Here is a 25381-nt window from a genome sequence, read left to right as displayed (position 1 = left end):
AAGTTTGTTTAGATTAGGTGTGCTATCTTTATAATAGTGTTGAGTAGCTTAGGGTTTGGGTAAGGAGGGTTAAGGTTATAATAGTAATCATTTCTAACCTTCTTTTTATTGTATTACATTTTTTTTTGTAGACAATTGTAATGATGTTTGTGATGTAGCGATCTTGTCTAATATGAATGAATATGTGCTATTATATTCAAAAAGAAATTTCACTTACGGAAAGATTGCGAAGTTTTTATAAATTATTGGAATAAATGACAAGAGTTTAAGATCATGTATATCATGAGGGAAGAGTCGTCCATCGCCATGTTTTCACTAAAAACACTACTGTGAAAAAGATTGATTGTTCATTTATTATTATTATTATTATTATATATATATATATATAGTGTTTCAACTGTTTCATGTCCAGAATTGAACAATCCTGAAATATCAACAATATTGTTGTTGAAATTGTTGTATCTGTTCGTTTTACAATACATTGTTATTTTTTATATTGAACTTAGTACTTATTTTACCCTAACTAGGAATAATGTTCGGTTGGAATAATTTGGTGGGAATAATTGGGTGGGAATAATTAATTAGAATGTATGAATAAAAGAATGCATTGACATGTATTAATAGGATACAATTATGTTAATAATAATTAATTTACTCAAATAATATTGCTATATTTTAACTAATAAAATCACATGATTAATTCTTTAAACACGTGACATTTGAGGCCTAGCGATATATTGCCATAGCGATAGATAAAAAAACCAAATTTATTATTTTATTAATGGTTTTCTTTGTCTAATTTTATTTTTAAAATTATTTTAACAATAGATCCCAATAAAATTAATCAAGAAGAAGATAATTTGAATAATGAAGTTTTAAATTATTAATAATGCTTTTTTTGGAAATAGTTCAGAATATTATTTAATAAATTTTAGTATTTAAGAAAATTTTTATTAACTTAGTTTATATTTTTTGTTTAATGTTATATCTTAGCGAAAATTTTTTTGGCAGGTTCTCAAGATTCGAGACATTTAAAGATTTTTTTTTTTAGAAACATTCCGTCTGTTGAAACAAGTAATATTTCAATCTTAGTAAACGCGGTAAAGATAATATAATTTATTAATTAAAACCTTCAAATGTTTTTTTAATATTGGATTTAATATTAAAAAAAATGAATTACAGTAACTATCATACCACTATATCATATGAATATACTTAACAGTTAATGTTAACGATAACGTACTTTTTAAAGAATCTGAAATGAAATTGGGAATTTTGGCCGTTTATTCAGTTACATAGGCGTAATACAGTAGCATCTTCACTTAAATATTTCTAATATTATAAATACTTTAATATGAAAATTAAATGTAATTATAGAAACAAGGAACAATCATCATATCCCTTTAACTTATTCACCATAATATTAAAGATTTCACTTTTTCAAACGAGAGATTACTACGGATTTCCTTTATTATAGTTATAAAGAATAAGGGAGCAATAATTAACGATATTACATATAGTAAAAAGTGCTTTAGATCTATTCCGACAGAATATATTGACGCGATTGTGACCGAAAAAATTCCGAATATCATTAAAATTATAGAAAAGCCTGATCTCCGAATCAGAGTGTTTCTCCTTAACTAAAAAATGATCGTATCATGTAAAAAATATACAACCTAACCGAGATTAAATCGGTTCATCACATTATTTGTCATCAATAACGCTGTGTCCCGCTACATTTAAAGCTTTTCGATTCTTTATACGAACGGATCAAATTGTTAATTGTCAATTAGGAAATAAAGTTAAATTATTCATATCAAGAGAGGGAAAATAATAAAAGTGGTGTGGGAAAATATATCGTATCTTTTCGGTTCATCATCGTGCTGTTTTACATCACTATACAAACATTATTAACAGTACATTTTAATACGTTTCATTTGATAATTAGCGTCAATTTAATATTGTATACTACTACAAGTTAATGAATAAATTCTTTATACATATAAAAAGTCGTAATGAATAACATGTATAATTTACACATAATTATTGCTATACTTTATTATTTATAGAATAATAATAACGTGCACTTAAAACTAATAATAATATTTTTTTTAAAAAAAATATTAATATATTGATATGCATATAATGTTAAAATATTTTTATAAGATATTCCCTATAGGATCAATTTGACCGATAATTTCATATAGTTTTTTTGCGTACACTAAGTATCTGCAATATTTTATTCAAGAATGGTATAAAAACATAAAAATTATGATCCTCGCTAAATGGACCAAAAGATTCAATTTATGAGATAAGAAAAAGTTTGATTAGTGGTTCATGAATGGGTAACATTTGATAGATTTTAAAGAATTGTTGATGAATTTTCCAAAGTGTATTCTGTAACATGGACTGATGGTAAAGTCAAATCAATTGATCACATCTGAATATTTAATGGTATAACTTTTTTTTATAATTGTTTAATTATTAATGAGATTTACTAAAGGTGAATCAATAAAGATGATAATAGTTTGACTCTAGAGACTATAGTTCAACCGCCAGTATAATTCTTGCGGCCTAGTTTATTTTATGTACTGTATTTATTGGTATTATATATTTGCAAAATATGGACTTTTGATACCTAGCCAAATATGATTGATTATAAGTTTGATTTCGGATCATTCGATGTACAGTACAGTAAGCCGAAAAAATAGAAAATTCTAGAAATTAAAAAATAAATAAAGAAATAAAGAAATATCATTTAATTTAAAAAATTATTTTAATCGAATGTATGTATCTTAAGAAACATTTTAAAACACTACAATTTAATTTTATCCGCTCTTATCAATCTATATGTTACGAGTTAAATCGTGAATAATAGAATCGACTTATCTCAATACAATGATCTTTCGATAATATAATGGAAATATTATTATTGATAATATGGATATGATGGAGTTTAACCAAAAAAATAACGATCGGTTTCAATACTTTAAATGGTTTATACGTCTTTTAGTATAGTATATCATATTCTTGGGCAAAATTGTATCTATAAACAAAGAAATCTAATATAATTTTTTTAAAAAAAAAGATTAACTTGAAAAATAATGTCATTCTGTTGATTATTTTTAATTAGTTACAATTATCAAAAAAAACAATTGTTTACCCAATAAAATTAAATGGCTTTAATTTCAAGCTAAAGCTAAATGTTTTAAATTATTGAGTGCTTAATTATTTTAAAAATTATACTCGATTAGTCTTTTATCATAAATTTCATAAATAAAAAAAAAATTTCAGCTTAATAAAATCGCTAATGCGAAGATTGCATCTGTGATCACTTAATCAGGTGATGGATTGATTGATTAATATTCCACAGAATGAATATTAAAAATTTTTTAAAGAAAACCATAACAAAATATGATGATTAAATAAAGCAATAAAACTGTAAGATATTATAAAAATTATTTACGCGTCAACGTAATATATTTTATTACAATTTGCTTTTTTATTATTTTATTCTGTTTTTAAAACATCCCACTTCGCCACATATAATAATTTAGTGCCATAAACTTTGTTTCAATACTTATATGCTATTAGTACATATCATAGCAATTTTTTGTGCGACATTCAAATAAAATTTTATTTATCAAGATACGACAATGTTTTAATATACTGTGATTATTGAATTGTTAATAGATAATCGTTATTCAAAGTTAAAATAATAAAGTGAAGCTTTTATAATTTTATTGTTTTTATTGTCATTGTTAGAAGTGCAAAGAGTTTTAGAGTTATAATTAATTATACAGATAAAAGTTTATTATGTTATAAATTAAGTAGTGAGGCTCAAAACAACAAATTTCTTTGCAACTTCAAACATTCACAAGGTGGTACTCGAATAACTCGTAAAAAAAGCTGACATGTGACCTGTGATGTGACGTGGCTTTATCTCGTGTAACATTTAGCGGCTTTTTTTTCAATTTTTCAATAAAAAACGAAGTTTAAACAGAACTTTAAAAATAACTTTATTCACGCTTTATTGAACAAAGTATACACTTTTACCCATATTTTTTACATATTTAATAATATTAAATGTAATAAAATTTTCTATATATAAGGAAAAAATATGAAATACGAGTTTGTACTGTTATAAAATGTTTATAGCTCCATCAACGTTTATAAAAATATTATATGGTTAAAAAAACTTTAAGATTATGTAAAAAAGATAAATAATAAAATGATAAAAGATAAAAAATATAATAGAATATAGGTTTTTAAAAGATAACATATGTATATAAACTGATGAATTATTTACAGAAGAAAATAAAAATATGAAGACAAAGTTTGATTCACACTTTGATGACCGCATGGAAGAAAAGGAATATTGTGTTCAAAAATCGCTAAAATAAGCTAATCCATTTTATAACAGGTTTTTTTACGATTGACATTTTTTCTTTGGCATTTTGTATTATTTTTGTTAAAAATAACGAAACTAACAACTTTAAAAGAATACGAATTATCCTACCTCATGAACCATAGAATTAATTTAAAAAAGAAATTATGAAAATAAAGTTGAAAACAATATATTTTTTTACGTCATCTAAGTATTAAATAAAAAAATTTTTATACGGACCACTTCAATAGTTTTTTAAGACATCCTAAATTTATAATAAGTAATTAGCATTAACTGATTTCTATCCAACTAGTCTTAGTGATCAATAAATTATTGAACACCTTTGTCTAATAAACTTCTAACAATCTAACTAATCTATTCAATTTATTAATCTGGTTATTATTACATATAATTATATACTGTCAAGTTAGGTATATAATACATTTATTTATATGAAATCAGTTACAAAGTTACAAAGCAATACATAATAAACCATAGTAAACTATTGACAATACAGCAAGTAAAAAAGTATAATGAAATTAAGGAATGTAAAATGTTAAACCACAAATAGAACTCCTGATCTGTTCCCTCCTTTCCTACCAACTGCGGTATCTGAACTCTAGACTTCTTTTGCCAAAGGCAGCTCGTTTTCTGTCTTCACCATAAGGCAACTCATATTCTGTCTTTTGACTGCGGTATCCGAGTTAGATTGCGGTCTCCGAGCTCAAGAAAATCCGTCTAAAGACAATTCATATTCTGTGATAGGTCCGGCCAGTCACTTCTGTTTCAGTGAAGTAAGATCTTCAGTAGCACTTATGCCGTTCCCCTGATGTCTCCTTTTTGTCCTTGAAATGATCAATAATTTTCTATTGGTTTGATCATCAAAAACTTTGCATGATTTCATACAAATTTAATGTTTGAACCTCTAATATTTAACATAGTATAAACTCAGAGTATTATGTAAAATAATTTTGATCATAACAAAAAAATATCCTGAAGTGAACATTAAGTCCGTCGGACACTCACATGCAATGTCTCTGCTTTATAGATGGGCTATAATTTTTTCAGAGTATTGTATCTTTCTTAATTTTATCAATTTTAGGACGTATATAAAATAATAATTATATCATTTATATCATTTATTCCATTAAAAAGAACGTCATAATAATCATTAAAAATAATCACATGTTTGAATTTCATTATTTTATAAAAGTAAAGTTTCAAATCTATATATTTTAGTTTCATTATCTAGAAAAAAAAAAATATGAATTTATTATATGGTATTCAATATGTTTACCTATTTTACATTATGTTAAATATTATTAAATCTATAAATGGTAAAATTTTTTATATCATCTTCATCGATATAACTAAATTCTTTCGAATCATACTTTTATTAATAATCTAAATTATTCTTGGATACAAATGTAACATGCAAATCTATTTTGATCATTATCTTAGCGTCTTTTCAGCTTAAAGTTATTGATGTCAACTTTGTTATATGCATAACTTTATTATTAACCTCTTTTACTAATTCACTTAATTCACTCCAAATACATGATAATCTGCGTGCACACGCATGCCTTTGCCAAAGCAGCAATAAAAATAAATCTGTAGGCTTAACATCATAAAGTCGAAAAATAATCTGCTTTTGGTAAATTTATGAAAGCTTTTCTCTCGTATGTAAAGCTTGTGTAGCTTCTTATGAAGCTAGTTAAAAGTTTCTGAACTAATAGGATAAATACTGTAACTCCAAAAGCCAATTTGATAAGAATGCTAAGTATATTTATTGTATACAGGTTGACCTATAAATTAGTTGTAAAAAAAAAACTTAAAGTATATATATACACTCCAAGTATTTCCATAACAGGAACTTAAAAACACAAAAAAAAGTCTCGTATTGTTCTAACATACAATCTTTATTATCCTCATCTTACGCCTAAGTAATTTAATCATAAGTAATTTTTAAAAAAGAATTTTTAATAAAAATGCAAAATTAAAACTACCTATATTATTATCATTGCGAACATACAACTAACTGTAAGTAATATAAGGTAAAATAATTTATTGTTATACAAGTAATTATATTTAATCGTAACTTTTAAATATCGTCAAATATCATTATTTAAACAAAGTGAAGTTACATATGTTTGTCCATTGACATTATTCTTCGCAAATGCTGAAATTTCCATGTCACCAAAGGAAAGTCCAAAGGTAACTGGTCTATTATAACCTAAATGAACATCTGGAAGGTCAATTCGCAATTTCCCTACACATTCCATTCCAGTCTCATCACAATATCTTGGATCAGAATTAGAAGACTTATATATTTCAAAACTAAATTCCGTTTGACATGGAAGAAGAGGTACATGTTCATACAAGCTAATTACTTTACCGACTTCTACTGCCGTCCCTCTCTTCACTAAAGGATTAAATTTAAAAATTTTTCCATCAGGAGTTCTTCTGTCAGGAGAGTCACCTTTCTTCCAATCCAAGCACACTTTAATTCCATAAGTATATTTAAGAACCCTTGCGGTGATACAAGCCGCATAAAATGCATATTCATTGCTAGTACGTGGTGATTTTGTAAGTAGTAATCCATAAATAACAGCTCCATGTGCAATTGCTGCTATAGGTTGAGCAGGAACTGAAAAAGTTTTCACTGTATGATTAAATTCTTGCTTAATTCTTTTCTGAAAATATTGATTTTCACTAAATCCTCCAACTAAAAACATTGCGGAACAAGCTTCTTGAATATTATCAAGTTGTACATGTATCAAACGAATAATTCTTTCAATTATAGGATCAAACATTAACTTTATGTCATTATATTTAATATTAATCATCCATTCATTTTCTACCATCATTTCCATGATTTCTTTATCGACATATTGCAATAAACCTGGAGCAATATCTTTAATATCTAGTTCATAATTAAATTCTCTATTATCTCCTGTAAAAGGTTCTTTTACATTTTTACAGAATTCTTGAACCAAAAATTGAAATTGATCATAATTATTTTCTCTTAAGAGATTTATAGCTCGAGCTCCAAGTCTTTTACGTAAAAACTCAATAAATCCTCCGTCTATAAATGTACTTCCACTGTAGTCCCTAATGCGTGCAGTAACCTCACCTAATCGAAGTGGATTAATTCCAACTAACTTGCGAGTAGTTAAATCAACAGTATAACCACCACAGTCAACAACCATAAGTGTCACTGATAATAATTTAATTAGTTAATTATTCCTTTAAGATAATTAAATTCATTATAATAACTTACTTCCTAAGTTATATTCCTGTAATTCATTTAATTTATTATTCATACAATAAATTGCTGCAGCTTCAGCTGTAAATAAAAATTAGTTTATTAGTTAAAACACTAGCTTTTTAAATTCTTCTTACATTACTTACATTCCGTGATAAATTCTAGATTTTTCGAATTTTTAACATTAATAAGACCTGCATTATAAGCACATTTTCTCATAATACTTTTATCTTTTTCTGAATATTCTGCAGGAACAGAAAGAACTAATAAAACATTTTCGAAGAAATTAACACTCCAAGCAATTTTATCTTTAATGACCTTAAATTTCATTTAAATAAAGTTAATTAGTATTAAAAAAAATATTACTTGGATTACGCTATAACTAATTTTGATTCATACCTTTCCAATTTCTCTAAGATAATCGGTAATAGCCTTTTTATGATCAACTGGAAGTCTTGGTTTTAAACGTTTATCTAGGTTGCCCAACCATAATTTGAATAATTCAACAGGCTTATTTCTTTTGATTCGGCGATTTGGTTTTCTGGCTAAAGCTGAAGCACCCCAAAGCACGACATCATTATACTTATCATCATATTGAAGAACTGTATTTGTTTTAAACTGGGTAATTTCTCCAGGCCATATTTCATTTGAACATATATTTTGTTTATTAGCAACATGGCAATAAGAGAATCCAGAACATGTTGTTCCAAAGTCTAACCCAACGACGACTTTAATATTAGAATAATAAGGCAGTGATTCATCTGGATCTTTTTTAGGGTACAAAATTAAATAATATTCCGAAAAAAATTTAAAAAAATATACTACGATAATTACATACTTTTGTTTGAAAAGCTTGCCAAGAAATCTTCATTATTTTCTTTAAAAGTTTTAATAATATTTTCATCAATTTCTTCTAATTTCAATACACCTAAATTTTTATCAATACTTTGAGACATCATTTCAAGCTTTTGTAATTGTTGTAATTCTTCATTTCTTTGATTTTCCAAATTTAAAACATATTGTTGAAATTCTTTAAAATTTTTTTCTTTTTCTTCAAGTTTTTCTTTTAATTCAGAATTAATTCGTGAGACTTCTTTATTTTTTTCAATTAAACTTGAATTTATACGTGAAATTTCTTGATTTTTTTGTAAATTTTCTTGATTTTTATCTTCAAGATTTTTACATTGTTGTTTAATCCTTTGATTCTCTTCTAATAAATTAATAAATTTATTATTTAATTCATAATAACTAAATCCAAGTTTTTCAATAACTTTAAGAGGTTTATCAGAAAACAATTCTTCAGAAGAATTATCTTTTGAACGTTCATTAGCCATAATAAACTCTTTTTTTTTAAAAAAAAATTTTAAGGAGTACATCGTCGCACATGTCGCACAACTGATTACTCAGCGTAACCAGCCGTAACCTGCAACCTGCATCATAAATATATATTCACCTGCATCATATTGTACCACATATACTAGGAGTTTAGACTTCGATTGTACATCACTAATATTTTTGAAAATATACTGTAATAAGTTACGCAGTAATGGGTTTTTCGGTTAGTGATGTAATGATTGATATACGTCCACAGAAATAGTATATAAAATTTGACGTCATATACAAGATTACGTGAGAAATTATTGCAAACACATGTCTATTTTCTATACTATCGGAGTTTACATGTTTGTAAAATGACTCATCATGGTTAAGTAAAATATAGTATAAAATAACCACTTTTTTCTCTTTATTCTCTTCAACTCCTCTCTCCTTTTTTATTCCTTCTCGCTTTTCTTTTTCTTTTATTTATTTTTTTCTTGCTAAGTATGGTAATAGGTAAGGTGCAACCAACTCCACATCTCATTTTAAACCGTAGGTACGATCAACTTCACGTTAAAAACTTTAAAAAAGTTAAAGCCATACTTAAACAAATTTTTCTAATAAAATTGAGTCGAGAAACCTGTGTTTATTGCTCGTTCGACTTTCCCACATTACGTATATATACGTACGTATTTTATGTATGTATGTACATAGTACGTATTGTGTATATATGTAAACCAAATAATTAGATGGGGGGATGAGAAAGCTTATTTTTGATTTTACAAAAATAATTTCTTTCTTGTTCTGATGCACATGTGCATTTTTTTTTATTTGTTTTGATTTTTATGTAAATAATTTTCTTTTATAATTTTCTTTCTTGATTTGATGCACATGTGCATAAGTAGTCGTATCTGGGGCCAGAGCATAACTAAAAAAACACAGTTTACATATAGAATTGGTCAAGTTGTGAATGTTGTTATATTATATATATATCTATATGTCCGAACGTCTCTGCTCAATTTTTGTTCTTAACAACCCAAATATTATTTTTTTTTTTTAATCCTATTAATTATAAACTGGTTGTATAAGATTATAGGTAAGTGATTTCTTTTTTACCCTGAACGAAGCTTGCCACCTCTACGTGGTGTTCAGGAGAAACAGTTGTAAGTTAATAACTGGCCAAGAGCAAGCAATATTTGCAATATTTCATTTTACATATTTTTGGAATTATTGCGCCATTTTGTATTGAATGTCACGTAAATATGTTCATTCATAATATTAGCATCATGTTACAAAAGTTAAGGATTCTTGTTTACCATGTACATACTAATTTTTTTATACTACTTTATTATAACATTGACTAAAATATTTTTAATATTTTGAATTTGATAATTATATGATATCATTTCTCGGAACAAGAGTGTAATAAATACGATAACTGCAAGGAAATCTACAGTACATATTCATCAATATCGGACTTTAAACGTATGGTGATTTCAACTACATTTCATTCTATTGGTTCTTTTTTTAACGGAAAAATTTTTATTTGATTTTATCAATTTAAGTTAGCCATATATGGATGAATTAAATTTTTTGTGATACAATATTCCTTAATTAGTTTTTGTACTTTACTGGGCGTTAAATATCTAAAAAAAAAAAGTTTTATAATAAAATATCTCATATTCAATATTTATATTTTATGTCAGCAGTGAAATGATTGTCAGTGAAATGATTGTTGGTGAAATAACCTTGTCGGTGAAAAGTTTGTCAGTGAAGTGATTGTCAGTGAAATGAACCAGACCTAACGTTAAAAGATTACCTTAATATAATTTTATCATTATTATTATTCATTTATTTTATTTAGTATTTATCCAAAGTTTTTACTAATGCAATTAATATACAGTAAATATTGTTACCACCAGTTTCTGAAGTTTGATAGGTAGTAACAGAAAAAATATAAGGATCGGTTAATAAATGACAGGGTAAAATAATTATGTATGACAAGCGATAAGGTAAAAATGTATACGGATAAATGATAATAAACGATTGTGAACGATAATAAGTAATGTGATAGATTGAGGGTAGATCGGGTGGTTTGTGTATAAAAATGTATACGGATAATCAATGGTATATAACAAAAAACTAACAAATGATAATGAAAGACAATGTTAATAAACGATAATAATAAACAGTGTGTTAAAAATGACAAAACATATATAAGTAATGTGGAAACAGATTGGCAGGTTTATTAACAATGGAACAAATACGATATTACTGCCTCTATCGGCACTCTGTAATATCTGTATATCTATCTGTTGAAAATAAAACCTATGCAAAACTAACTCAAACTTAGGACTAACCGAACTACTCCAATTGCATTTCCAACAACGGTTTTTTTTTATATTGTTAAAAATTCTGGTGCAAATCTGTCTTTAAAACAGAATTGCCACCCGGCCAATTGTTGGTGATCTGGGCATATTTGTCTATACAGCCACCTGTATCACCTGTATTCAGCCACCTTCCCACAGCTAAGCTTCCGTTGTTATTTAATCACTAAATAACTGAAAATAACTGAAAATAACTCTATGTAACATAGCTAAAATAAATAGATAAAAATAAATAAAAAAATAAAACATATAAGAAAAAAATATCCCATGACAATATTAAGTTTTAATAAAATAAAATTTCGAGATGTAGATAACCTGCACCAAATGTTGATATTCATTTGTCACTAAAAGATTATATGAATAACAGGATAACAGATAATCAGATTATATGCCCAGTAATAGATGACGAAGAATAATGTTATTTTTCCTTCATTTTCGTAAATTTTTATAATTTTTAATTTTTGTAATCTATCATTATAAGTGGACGATAATGTAAGATAACCATATAAGCACGAAATATCTTTATATAAGGATGAAGGATCATTGCAAACTTCAATAATAACATCATAATATTCATCATCAATTGAAATTTCAAGTAAATTTTGGGATAAGTTACGTAAAAGTTTATTTATTATTCATAATAAAAAACAATTCGTTTGAACTTTGAACGGTAAACCTTATATACAGTATAATGCTGCTGCAGCTTGTTTAATTATAAAAAATGAAAATAAATATACATTTATAATTTGTATTTTATCTTAATAATGTAAAATAAAGAAAATAAAAGGTTTATTAAAAAAAAATATACTTTATTTTTAAACACACATATATACTCAAGATATATTTGAAAAAACTGATATCAGTATTATGCTTTTAACATTAATATAGCACACTAAAATATAATAAGATCAATAATATATTTTAATTGATATTCATCCTAGGTATAATTACATTATTGTAAATCAAGAGTTCATGTTTAAAGGGGAGTTAGGACTATAAAATGTAGAATATATAAAATATAATTTATTTTGAACTTGTTTTATGATAAAACACTTCTGGAATGGTAGTATAACGGTATTTGGGATTAAGAGGCGATTTGAACATCGCAATGTGAATGACAAATACTTTCATTCAATCCCCGTCTTAGCCGGTGGACCTGGAACTGGAAAGAGCAGATTTCTTGATGAAATCGAAAGAATTGTATCAATGAATCTGATGAGGAAATACGTAATGATTTTGCAAACTTAGTCGTCATAAACATCACCTATGAGAATGGAAGCGCTGCCAATAGTGTAGATGTAAGAATTAGAAAAATTGATAAAATTGATAATGAGAAAGTAATTAACGGCCATACATCTCTTTCTCTACGTATTCTGTTTGAGTATTTCCAACCGCAACTCATTGACGGAAATTTACTTTTTACAGTTTTAATACACTTTGCAAACGTTCAGATGTTTGCCAACTTTAATTTAGACACTGTTCTCCGAGTTGTATATGTTGGAGCAAGAAACAACTTCTAACCCTCTACTGGCCCATGGTCCTTGGAATTGACGAGTTAAATAATTTCATTGGAGGAATTATGTGTAACCACCTACAAACATTTATTTCATTCCTATCCTGGCTGGAACGATTGAAGGATACGTAAAAAATTATTTTTCAGGTTCTATGCATGAACCACTTTTCCTTCCACTACGTAAGAAAAATTTAAAAAATTACAATTAAAAAGATAGAAAACTTTGAAAGAAATGTTTATAAAAAATTTTTTTAACATATGTAATGTTCTAAAAAATTATATTTCATTTTGCATTTTAAATAGTATAATTTTATAAAGAGATACGTTCATACGTTCAATATGGTACAATGTAATAGTATGAGGTAACCAAATACAGTATACAGTATATAATAAATTTATTACAACACTTTTCAAACGAAAAAACGGTGATAAAATAAAATGATTGCATTGTATATACAGTATACCAACTGAATACGTAAAAAAAAGAATTGTTAATAAAACAATAAAGAATAATTTTTAAGATAAAAATAAAAAAATTAATTTATTCATAATCCTTAGATTTTTGCAAAAAGTTATTCTAAAAATACTAAATGGTTTATGCACTAAACCGTTCGCCATCAAAAATCTGTATATATTATAATTTTGACTGGTATCATTAGAAGATTGGCTAGAATTTATTATAAACAAGATTTTTTTGATGGAAATTCTATCAAATCTTCACTAATAGATTTCAGTGGTTGAACAATTCCTCTTGGAATTTCTTGACCTAAGGCTTGAGATCCTATCGACACCAATCCCAATATGCTTGTATTTCAATCTCTGCATTATAATTAATAACTTTTATCGCTAATATAGTTTAAAAGCATCACGGAATCAAAATAAATAATATAATTAAAGCCTTCTCTTTTGTGTAAATGTTTTTTAACAATCACTTTATGATTCACTGTAAATTAGGTAGAATTTTCTATTTTTATTTTATAATAGATTGAATGAACTTTGAAAAAAAAAGAAAAGAAATTAGCGTAACGTATATGTTTGTTTAAAAAATGAATATACCTTAATCAAATTATCATAATAGTAACTAACACCATTTTGAAATTTAAATTAGCACTTGGTTATAACTTCATTATCTTGGGACGTGAATCATTAAAAATAAATCGTATGACAAGAAAATGTAAAAGGATATTTTGAAGCGTGGAAAAAAAATAAAGGAGACGTGGCTTATCAAAAAAGGTATACCAAATTAATTAACACGTCATTTAATATCAAACTTTTTGGAGAAATACTATACACGCTAAAAAATTGTAAATTGTAAAAATTTATTATTTTCATTAAATCCAAAGTTGTACTCGGAAATATAAAAGAACATAACATGGAAATAGGAATTAAGAGTATAATTTGTTATTCTATGATAGATCAGGCACACCTACCAGTTTCTCCTTAATGTCTACCTTTAGTCCCTCTCTACTAAGTAAAAAAAAAATAAAACATACATTAAAAAAAATAATGTTAATCAAAAAAAATCACATTTTAAACCCATAATAATAATTTGTTTGGAACTGTGACAACCACATGAGTATATAGTAAAGTAGTATGGTACAATATAATATAATAAGTAAGGTATTATTAATTATGTACAGGTACGATGGGTTAAAAGTGCTTCTTGATCAATATATTATTAGTCATACAACTGCTGATATTGATATTTGATAAATTGCGTGATACGACACATACAATTGAAGGCCAGTCCTGCGGATCAGCCAAATACTCCTTTAATCAAATCAATCAATCAATCTGTCCAAATATAAAATCAGCGTATTCGTTCCTTTCATTTTATCTATAACCCACTGATTATTTTTTTTTATAAATAAACCACTTTTTGCACTTTTTTTTTAACGATGTTTTTTATATTTTAACTTTTATAACGATGTCTTTTGTATTTTAACTATAACGACGTTTTTTATATATTTCTTTTATAACGACCTTTTTTATATTTTCTTTTACTTTTATAACAACATTTTTTATATTTTTCATATATTTTTTTATAACGAAGTCTCTCTCGTCTTTTATAATTTTTTTATAACGATGTCCCTTTTTTTACAACGAGGTCTCTTTTTTTACAACGAGAGTTCTCCATCAATTACAGCAGACCTAAAAAAAGAAAGACGAAAAAAAAGAAGATAAAACAACACTCCCAACCCATACACAAACCCACACCCAAACCCAACCCAGCCAAACCCCACACTCCCAACCCACACCCAAACCCACCCATACTCCCAACCCACATACCTGGTCTCTTTTTTTTTTACAACGAGGTCTTTTTTTTTATATAACGAGGTATCTCTCTCGTACAAAAAGAGTTTGTTTTGCAGTTTTATTAGTAAAAACGCCCATTTCCTGACGATGTCTAGGTTTTACATCTGGTCGTCACGCGTAACGAGGTATCTCTCTCGTATAAAAAGAGTTTGTTTTGCAGTTTTATTAGTAAAAACGCCCGTTATTTCTGGTGATGTCTAGGTTTTACATCTGGTCGTCATGCGTAACGAGGTATCTCTCTCGTATAAAAAGAGTTTGTTTTGCAGTTTTATTAGTAAAAACGCCCGTTATTTCTGGTGATGTCTAGGTTTTACATCTGGTCACCAGCATAATGAAGATGGTTGAACTTTCTAGCCATTTGTATAATATGATATACATAATGTGACTGTAGACGACCTTGGTTTATTGGAAACGTGATAAACCCATAGCATATGCCCCTGTCTCCCGGCTGGTCAGCCATAGCATCCCTCTGAGTTTGCCGATTGGTGTTTGAGGTCATAGCTCTAGTTAGGTTCTTCCATATTTTAAGGTGTTTCTTTTCTTTTTCTGTTTCTTTTCTTTCTCCTATGTGTTTAAAAGATTAAGCAAACAGAATTTTTTTAAATCTTATCCTGGTGGAGAGCATGTCTATGTTTTAACTAGTTCGATTCTAGTCTAAGATCTTGACAATCATATTTTAATTTTTTTAATTTTTTTTTTTTTGAAATATTAAGAAGCTCTTTAAAAATTTAGGGCGAAAATTCAATTTAAATCCATAAAATATATTTATATAATTCCCAGAATGAGTGTGCGGTTATTTCGTTTGTTTATTGAAAATGTACAGTATGTAGAAAATAATGGTTTGATTGGCGATAATAAGTTTCACGATTTAACAAACTTTAGTAAACTTTGTTTTTATACTGACAATAAGAAATGATTGGTAAAAATTGAAATTTAGTTAAAATAATTATTATTGAAGATGAATCTAGGATCTAGTAGAATATAGGGTTAAAATAAGATTTTGGTTATGAGAACTTTTATTTGTTTCTTTAGTTTCTATTTTAAAATTTTTAAAATTTAAATTCAAAAAGTTTTTAATAGTCGATATAAAGTTAAGAAATTGATACTCATATTTAATTTGATGTGGCAGTTGTGGCACGCGGATTTGGATTTCTATAATAAAAAAATTTTAAACCAATAAAAATTTGAGAATTGAGATAGCGTCTAAAAACTTTGAAAAAATTGATTGTATATTTATTTATATATCAAGTTTAGTTCTTTTAATTCGAGCAATGTCTCATTTTAAAAAATGAATTTATAAAGCAAACATGTATCTTAACATGTACAATTATTATATTAGAAACAAGAGTTCATGTTTAAAAGGGGGAGTTAGGATTATAAAATGTAAAATATATAATATATGAAATGTGATTTATTTTGAACTTGTTCATATTTAATAAAATCATGACATTCGAATTTATAATTAATCATAAATGAGTTAATAAATTTATAAATTTAAATAAATAATTGAAAAATTTACAATAATTTATTATCTTTTAATACACACCAAAGAATGAGAAAAAAAAAAATTTTAAGAAAAAATTATCATTAAATAGATTACTATGAAGGGAAAAAAAATTTTAAAAAAATCAGTTTGAAAAAGATCAAAAAAAAAAAAAATTATTATTATTAAAAAAAAAAAAATCCGAAAATATGTTCATATTTGATATTTATTCTTAAAAAGAAGAAACGAAATTCAAAACTTGATTTATATTATGAGGTAGAATTGAGGATAATTTATTTCCTTTAAATACACTTTTCAATTAATGATTATTTTGACGTTCTTATTAATGGAATATCGAAATGCGGTTAGTGATCCCGAATCCGCAATTCACTTGATAGGGTTTTGGCATCAGTTTACTAATTTACCGAACCGATTTAATAAAAAAAGACATTTAAAAGTGAGCAAAAAATATTTTAGTTTCATTTATCTAGAAAATATATCATCTCATATGAATTTTTATTTTACACTATGGTTAATATTATTGGACTATATAGATGATAAAGTTTTTATATCTTGGATACACATCATATGATACTCATGATGTTTCAGATATTTTGGCTTTTAATTTGTTTAATATTTTATTCGATTAAGCCAAATTCTAAGTTTTGGGAATCATACTTTTCCTCATAACTTACAAATGATCTAATATATTTTGATTATTATCATTAGATTGATACATACCACCATTTGAATTCTTGCACCTGAAAAACTGAATTTCTAATACTTATATTCCAATACAAGTATTAGCATAAAAATTTTCAGTAATGACATTCCTTCCTTTATTATCTATCATAATTTTAGCTTAAAATATGATTTCAATTATTTTTATTATTAAACTATCCAACCATTTTTCTAATTGATTTAACGTATGAACCAAATATTAAAATCTGCACGTGCTGCTCTTTCACGGTTTCACCAAAGCAGCCATAAAAAAAATCTCGAATTAATAAATTAAATTTGCTCTTAGTAAATTTATAAAGACTTTTCTCTCATATGTGAACCAGTAATAATGTCTTACAGAGTTAATGGAAGTTTCTGAGGCTAAAAGGTTAAATGTCAGATTTTCAGCCGTAATTCCAAAAGTTAATTTGATAAGAATGTTAAGTATACTTCATATAAATTGGTCTAAAAAATTAGTTGTAACCAGCTAATTAAAAAATGTAATGCAGGTTTTAGTAAAACTTTTAATATTAGGCGACACAAAGTTATAAATTCGGTCTTCATATTCCCGGCCGGGTAGGTAAATCACAAATTCAAAATTTTTTTTTTTTTTTTAATAAGATAATTGGTCAACAAAAAATAGTTTATATTTTATAATATCATCATGTCATAAATTGAGACGGATACATATTGCTTTAAAGAAAATTTCTCATTCTGAAAAAAAAAAAAGATTAGCAATTTTTATTTATTAATTTTACTACATATTTACAATTGATTTCCCATGCCAAAAATTTTATCATTTAACTTAAAACTTTTAACATATGAAATTATTGATCAGATAACTAAATTTTATTGGTCAAAATTTTTGAGTTTAATTGTGATATGTACCGGTAAACCGAATTTATAACTTTGCGTCGCTTATTAATTAAATAATTATTTACTTTTATCATAAAAACACAAATGTATTACAGTATATTAGTATACCACCCTTATAAAGTAATTTAATCATGAGTATTGTTAATTTACTTTTACCTTGTATTTATTTATTAAAATTCTTTTAAACTATGTTATTATTATTGCGAACTACAGTGCATACAACTTAGTCCCAGCAATTAAATTTGATGAAATTTAAATCACTACTATTCATTCAAAAAAAAAAGATAAACATGAAGTATAAACATACAATGATAAACCAAATTAAGCTTAATAAAACTATGTTTTTAAATTTCCTATAAAGTATTTTTTAAGAAAGTAGTAGCAATTCAAAGTTGAAATATTTTACTATTAAATTAAATATTTGGCCATTTTATTATGACCAGAATTACATGTAAATCTGACCAAAATTACTTTCGTTTAATTATTAACTATGTAAATCTGGCTAGAATTAAAAATTATAACTTAAATTAAATAAATCTGACCAATAAACTTAAGGGTTTAAGTATTACATAATATAAAAAATTTGGCCACTTAAACATTTTTTTGTTGGGACTAAGTTGTATACACTGTAGTATTTACAGTACATACGTTAGCTGCAAGGAATTTATTATATATTATTTTAACATTCTTTTATAAAAGTTAAAATAACCAACTTTAATCATAATCATCATCATCATTTAAAGAAAATGAAGTTACATATTTTTGTCCATTGACTGCATTCTCCGCAAATGCTGAAATTTCCATTTGACCAAAGGAAAGTCCAAAGGTAACTGATCTATTATAACCTAAATGAACATCTGGAAGGTCAATTCGCAATGATCCTAATAATTCCACTCCAGGTTCATCACAATATTCTACATTATATTCGGAAGTTCTATACAATGCAAAGTTCAATGCTGTTTGAGATGGGTTAGAGGGCCTATGGTTACTTGAGTTAAATACTTGATCTACTTTTACTACTGTCCCTTTTCTTACCAGAGGACTAAATTTTATAACTTTTCCATGAAAGATTTTTCTCTCAATAGGGTCACCTTCTTTCCAATCAACGCACAATTTAATTCCATAAGTATATTTGAGAACCCTCGAAGAAATAATACAATCGCTCGATTTAATAGATAAACCATAAACTACAGCCCCACGTGAAATTGCTGCTATAGGTTGATCGGAAATCCTAAGACATTTTATATAATGACAAAATTCCTGTTTAATCCTTCTTTGCAAATATTTGTTTTCACTAAAACCTCCAACTAAGAAAATTGCGGAGCAAGCTTTTTGAATATTTTCAAGTTGTACATATATCAAACGAATAATTCTATCAATTATAGGATCAAACATTAATTTTATGTCATTAAAATTAACCTTAATTAACCATTCATCCTTTTCCATCATTTCCCTGATTTCTTCATCGACATATTGCAATAAATTTGGAGAAATATTTTCAATATCTAATTCATAATAAAATTCTCTATTAACTCCTGTAAAAGGTTCTTTTGCATTTTTACGGAATTCTTGAACCAGACATTGAAATTGGTCATAATTATTTTCTTTTAAGTGATCTATAGCTCGATATCCAAGTTTTCGACGTAAAAACTCAATAAATTCTCTGTCTATAAATGTACTTCCACAGAAATATCCAATACGTTCGGTAATTTCACTTAATTTATTTCCAACTAACTTACGAGTAGTTAAATCAACAGTACCGCCACCACAGTCAACAACCATAAAAGTCTCTGAATATTTAAAAATCAGTCAAATCAATAAAATAATTCTTTTTAATTAACGTTCATAATTATAATAACTTACCTTCTATATTTAATAAATCATATTTTTGTAATTCATTTTTCATACAATAAATTGCTGCAGCTTCAGCTGTAAACATAAAAATTAGTTCATCCATTAATTAAAACTAGAGATTCAAGTCCTTCTTTTATTACTTACGTGCTGAGATAAATTGTAGATTTTTCGAATATTTATCATTAATGAGATTTGCATTATATGCACATTCTCTCATAATAGCAATATATTTTTCAGAATATTCTGCAGGAACAGTAAGAATCAATAAAACATTTTCAAAGAAATTAATATTCCAGTGGGTTGCGATTGTATCTTTAATGACCTTAAAATTTCATTCAAATAAAATTAATAAAATATATAAAATATATTATTTGAAATATAGTATCAATAATTTAATTCATACCTTTCCAATTTCTTTAAGATAATCAGTAATAGCCTTTTTATAATCAACTGGAAGTTTTGGTCTTGAATTTTCTTGTAGGTTTCCCAAAAATAATTTAAATAATTCAACAAGTTTATTTCTTTCATTATATTGATTATTTTTTTTTGCGATTTTGCGTATTTGTTTTTTAACTAAAGCTGGAGCACCCCAAAGTAACACATTATTATACTCATCATCATATCGAAGAATTGTATTAATCTTTAACTTGCCAACCTTTCCAGGCCATATTTCATTTGAACATATATTTTGTTTATTAGCAACATGACAATAAGAGAATCCAGAGTAAGTTGTTCCAAAGTCTAATCCAACCACGACTTTAATATTAGAATAAGGTAGTGATTTACTACCTGGATCTTTTTTAAAACATTTAAAGTGTAAAAATATAATTAATTTCGTTATTAAACAATATTTGCAAATTTTTTTTTAAAAAAATATACTATGATAATTAACATACCTTTGTTTGAAAAACTTGCCAGAAAATCTTCATTGTTTTCTCTAAAAGTTTTAATAATATTCTCATTGATTTCTTCTAATTTCAATATCCCTAAATTTTTATCTAAATTTTGAGACATCATTTCAAGTTTTTTTAATTGTTTTAATTCTTCATTTCTTTGATTTTCCAAATTTGAAACATATCGTTGAAATTCTTCAAATTTTTTTTCCTTTTCTTCAAGTTTTTCTTTTAATTCAGAATTAATTCGTGAAACTTCTTTATTTTCTTCAATTAAATTTGAATTTGTACATGAAATTTCTTGATTTTTTTCATTTAATTCTGAATTTAAACGTAAATTTTCTTGATTTTTTTCTTCAAGATTTTTACATTGTTGCTTAATCTTTTGATTCTCTTCTAATAAATTAATAAATTTATTATTTAATTCATAATAACTAAATCCAAGTTTTTCAATAAATTCACGGGGTTTATCAGAAAATAAATTTTCAGAAGAATCATCCATTAGTCATAATAATTTTATTTTTTTTTATTTTTTTTTTAAAAAAAAATTTTTTAAGGAGTACATTCGTCGTACATGTCGCACATGTCGCACAACTTTGCTGCGCCGTTGTGAACGGTACAATAACTTCTTCCCTGCGATCGCAGAAACTAAGATAAAAAGTCCTTGTCAATAACTAAATTTGAAATAACTATTAGATCATTTTCATTTCTTTGATTGGTATTTATTTGCAAGATTAAAGAGATATTTATTGACGTACACATATACACGGTAGTAAATTTTACACACATCTTGTACTAAATATCAAAAATATATTTTTTTTTTATTTTGATAAATCATCCTTATTTAGTTTGATTAATTAAAACAATAAAAGATTACTTGATCATTTGTTGTTTAAAAATGGGAAGGTTTGGAACTTTGGATTTAAAAGGTAAAGGATGAAATTTAAATCAGTAAACCGATACTATTTGGTTAGGGGTATGCCAAAAAAGGAGGTCGTCTAAAGCAGGGGCAAATCACGTGACTTCGAAAAAAATTGTTTTCATAAAATAAAACTTTTTACCATATATTCAACCATTCTAAACACACATCCTAAATGCATTTTTGCCTGCTCTGCAAGTTTACTTAGAGCGCAGAGTAGGGTTTTGAATGCTGTTTTTGATTTATTTGACTTTTTCAATTTCGTTATCCATTTTTGGATATGATCGGCAAAGTTTCGTTCATTCATATGTAAAGTCAAAAACAATATTCATAATCCACTTTTTTTCCTTAAGTAAACTTGCAAAGCAGATAAAAATACACTTATATTATGATTTTAAAGTTTCTATTAATCTTTCTTTATAAAAAAATAATCTAATTAAAATTACACTGAATTACGTGATTTGCCCCCGCTTTAGACGACCTCCAAAAAAGGAAAACGTTTGAAAACTAACCTTATGTTAATGTTAAAATTAATAGCATTTCGTACTTAACATAACCCATTCCCAACTACCACCTATTTGATCAAACAATATTTATATAATATATATATTTTTTTTGCTTACTATTTTTGTAGAATAATGAGTACCCAATTTATTATTGTTGTTATTGTTGTTATTGATGTTATTATTACTATTGTCTATTTTTTATTCTTTCCTTTTTGTCATTTTTTTTTCTTTTATTTTTTTTTACTTTATTTTGCTTCCAAGCTTTATTGGGTTGGCGGTTCTGGTAAGTGGTTCACATGATTTTCTCCCGTCCTTTTTCTTGATTACTAATATTATTAATTTTTTTTTTTTATCAGAATTTAAGATAAAATGATCATGAATTATACCGGAATTTTTTTTACTAAAATACAACTTTTCTTCACATAAATTTTACTAACTATATTAAGTAATATTAAAAATTATAAAATCAATAAAAAAATAAAATTAACTAAACAAAAAAAAAGATAATGAATTCTTTTTAGATAGCTACTTTGTGAGTGGAAATCACCGTAACTTGCCAACAACGAACGATTCTTGAATGGAGCAACAGCTGCAGATGTAACACGTGAATGACGTGATGCAGTAGAAACCGCTGCACTCTCTTTATTATTATGCACGCAATCACGTTGTAACAAATATTAAGAAGTGTTTTAAATTCAAAATTATATTAATTTCACAGAATAAAAAAATTGCCAAAATTAATAAAAAAAAAATAATCTAATCTTTAATCATTCAAAAAAAAAATTCTTTCGTGACTTGATCATTTTTTTCTGACGAAAAAAAGATCTCAGAAAATTATACTTTTTCATAAAAATAAATCTAGATATAAATTATTTATCATTAAAAAAATATACTAAATTTGCAAAAAAAATTTGTTAAATTTAACAGATCTTAATTTCAATGAAAGAACAGGATCAACGACAGAGTCTTTAAGCATACTGACTTGCTTGTAGTGAATGATAAATTGTCAATAACATTACGACTGAAAATGCTTAATCATTTCATAAAGGTAATATTTTTATAAGGGTATTTAAGCACGATTGTAACTTGTTATGAATTATTATGACTGATGCTTTCTACGGTCACCAATAAAATGTTAATGCACTTAGGTACTGAAAAATTAATCAGTACTCCAGCCTCTGGAATGTGGGAATTAGTTCGCTTGACGATGGACTTACATTAAAACGATTACTTATACGATTAGATATTTAAGATAGTAGTAATGAAGTTAACACAAAATATTAAATGATAATTTTACACATAACCATGTCCGTTATTTCAACTGATGATTATCCCCTAAAGAAGTTATAGAAGATTTTTTCGTAAGATAATTTGTAATTTCATATTATTATTTTACAACTACTTGGTAGTAGTAATTTATTATCAATCATCGTATCAAAAAAAAAAAAAGGTTTTGACTCTGTAACATTTATTGTAGTGACGAGAAAATAAATTTGGAAAATAATGTTTGGACTAATATAATTGAATTCAATGGTAAAAGTATAAATAATAGGGACCCCGTATCTCTTAATAGTATCGTTGAATTTAAGCATCAAGCAACGAAATGTAATTTACATTCTCATGACACTAATCATGGGAATTTTACACCAATATCAAAACAACAACAAGGTATTATTGAGTCTAATACAAAAGATAAGCATATACTTACATACTATATATTATCAATTTAATTAATGAACATATGTCCAGGTAGATGATGAATGGCCTATTCGACATTATAATTCTGAGTATTTTAACATTTTAAAGTATTGTAAAACTTTTTTCTTTTTTGTGTTTTATTTGTTAATAGGTAATGATTAAGATTCTGTTTATAAAAAAAATAATCATTTACAATTTTTGTATATTATTTTCATTCAATACTTTTACAATTATAAGGAATAAAAAGTTTTAAATAAAATATGCAAATACAAATGTACCATCAAATTCACATTATTTTATAATTTATATGAGGAATTATTTCATTAAGTGTCAATATTACATAATTCCAGTATATTTGTTTATTACAAAATGATTTTAAAAAAAACTTACAAATCTATTCAGAACTATAAATTAAATGCAAATTCCTATAAAATAACAGCCATATAAATATAAATCAAGTGAATAATTTCATATCTTTTTTAAACAAAACCTTATTATTTTAATATGCTTCATTTGATTTCATTTGGATTTAGATTACTTGGTCTAAGCATTGAGAATTATCATCATATTCTGGAAGGTCTTCTGTAAAAGGATTAAGTAATCGAGATGTGTAAAAAGCTTGTGGATGGGTTTCTATTTGGTAATTTTTAATGAATGAAAGATTTTCTTTTCTATATTCTTCTGCTTTTTTGAATTGCATTTCAATTTCTTTATTTTCTACTTTGTAAAAATCCATTTCATATGAACTATGAAATGACATGATTAATTCATTTACTTCAAAAATATTTGGTCTATTATTTAGATTTAAATCCCAACACTTTTTCATTAAATCAATATAACATTTTGGCGCTTCTGGTTCATTTATTTCAGGCCTAACTCCTTTACAAATGTCTAATGCAAGAAGATGATCATGTGCACGATTGTAAAAAGGTTGTCTTCCAGTAGCTACAAAATACATTACCATACCAAAACTATAAATATCTGATTTTTTAATATAAGGCTTTCTTCTTAATACTTCAGGTGCCACATAAGGCATAACTCCATAAATTTTAGTTTCATCTATATTACCAACCTCTCCACATAATCCCATATCTGAAATTGATATACAATTACCAAATTTATTTATCTTACTTAAAAATAATATATTTCCTGTGTGAAAATCACGATGAACTATACTATTTTGATGAATTTCTTCAAGACCATTAACAATATTAAGCAGTGCAGATAGTTTATCTTTCCAATTAAAA

The 25381-nt window shown here is 26.0% G+C and overlaps 3 protein-coding genes across 3 annotated transcripts; all 3 read right to left on the bottom strand.

Annotated features, from left to right (window-relative positions):
* Nucleotides 1–6318: 6318 nt before the first annotated feature.
* OCT59_009707 (uncharacterized protein) lies at nt 6319–8986 on the bottom strand (the record flags this gene model as incomplete). Its single annotated transcript, XM_025333212.2, has 5 exons — nt 6319–7604; nt 7668–7733; nt 7799–7970; nt 8052–8419; nt 8491–8986. The coding sequence occupies 5 exons, from the start codon at nt 8984–8986 to the stop codon at nt 6499–6501; spliced, it is 2208 nt and encodes a 735-aa protein (XP_025174445.1). The 3' UTR covers nt 6319–6498.
* Nucleotides 8987–18978: 9992 nt separating this feature from the next.
* Nucleotides 18979–21513, bottom strand: OCT59_009706 (uncharacterized protein; the record flags this gene model as incomplete). Its single annotated transcript, XM_025319172.2, has 5 exons — nt 18979–20054; nt 20128–20193; nt 20263–20440; nt 20522–20913; nt 21015–21513. 5 exons carry the CDS (start codon nt 21511–21513, stop codon nt 18979–18981), a joined length of 2211 nt encoding a protein of 736 aa, XP_025174443.2.
* Nucleotides 21514–24663: 3150 nt separating this feature from the next.
* OCT59_009705 (uncharacterized protein) lies at nt 24664–24894 on the bottom strand (the record flags this gene model as incomplete). Its single annotated transcript, XM_066132535.1, has 1 exon — nt 24664–24894. One exon carries the CDS (start codon nt 24892–24894, stop codon nt 24664–24666), a length of 231 nt encoding a protein of 76 aa, XP_066000171.1.
* Nucleotides 24895–25381: the final 487 nt, after the last annotated feature.

Source organism: Rhizophagus irregularis, chromosome 18 (genome assembly GCF_026210795.1).
Source record: "Rhizophagus irregularis chromosome 18, complete sequence".
In the NCBI taxonomy this organism is placed as follows: Eukaryota; Fungi; Glomeromycota; class Glomeromycetes; order Glomerales; family Glomeraceae; genus Rhizophagus; species Rhizophagus irregularis.
This window is presented reverse-complemented; position numbering and strand designations above follow the sequence as displayed.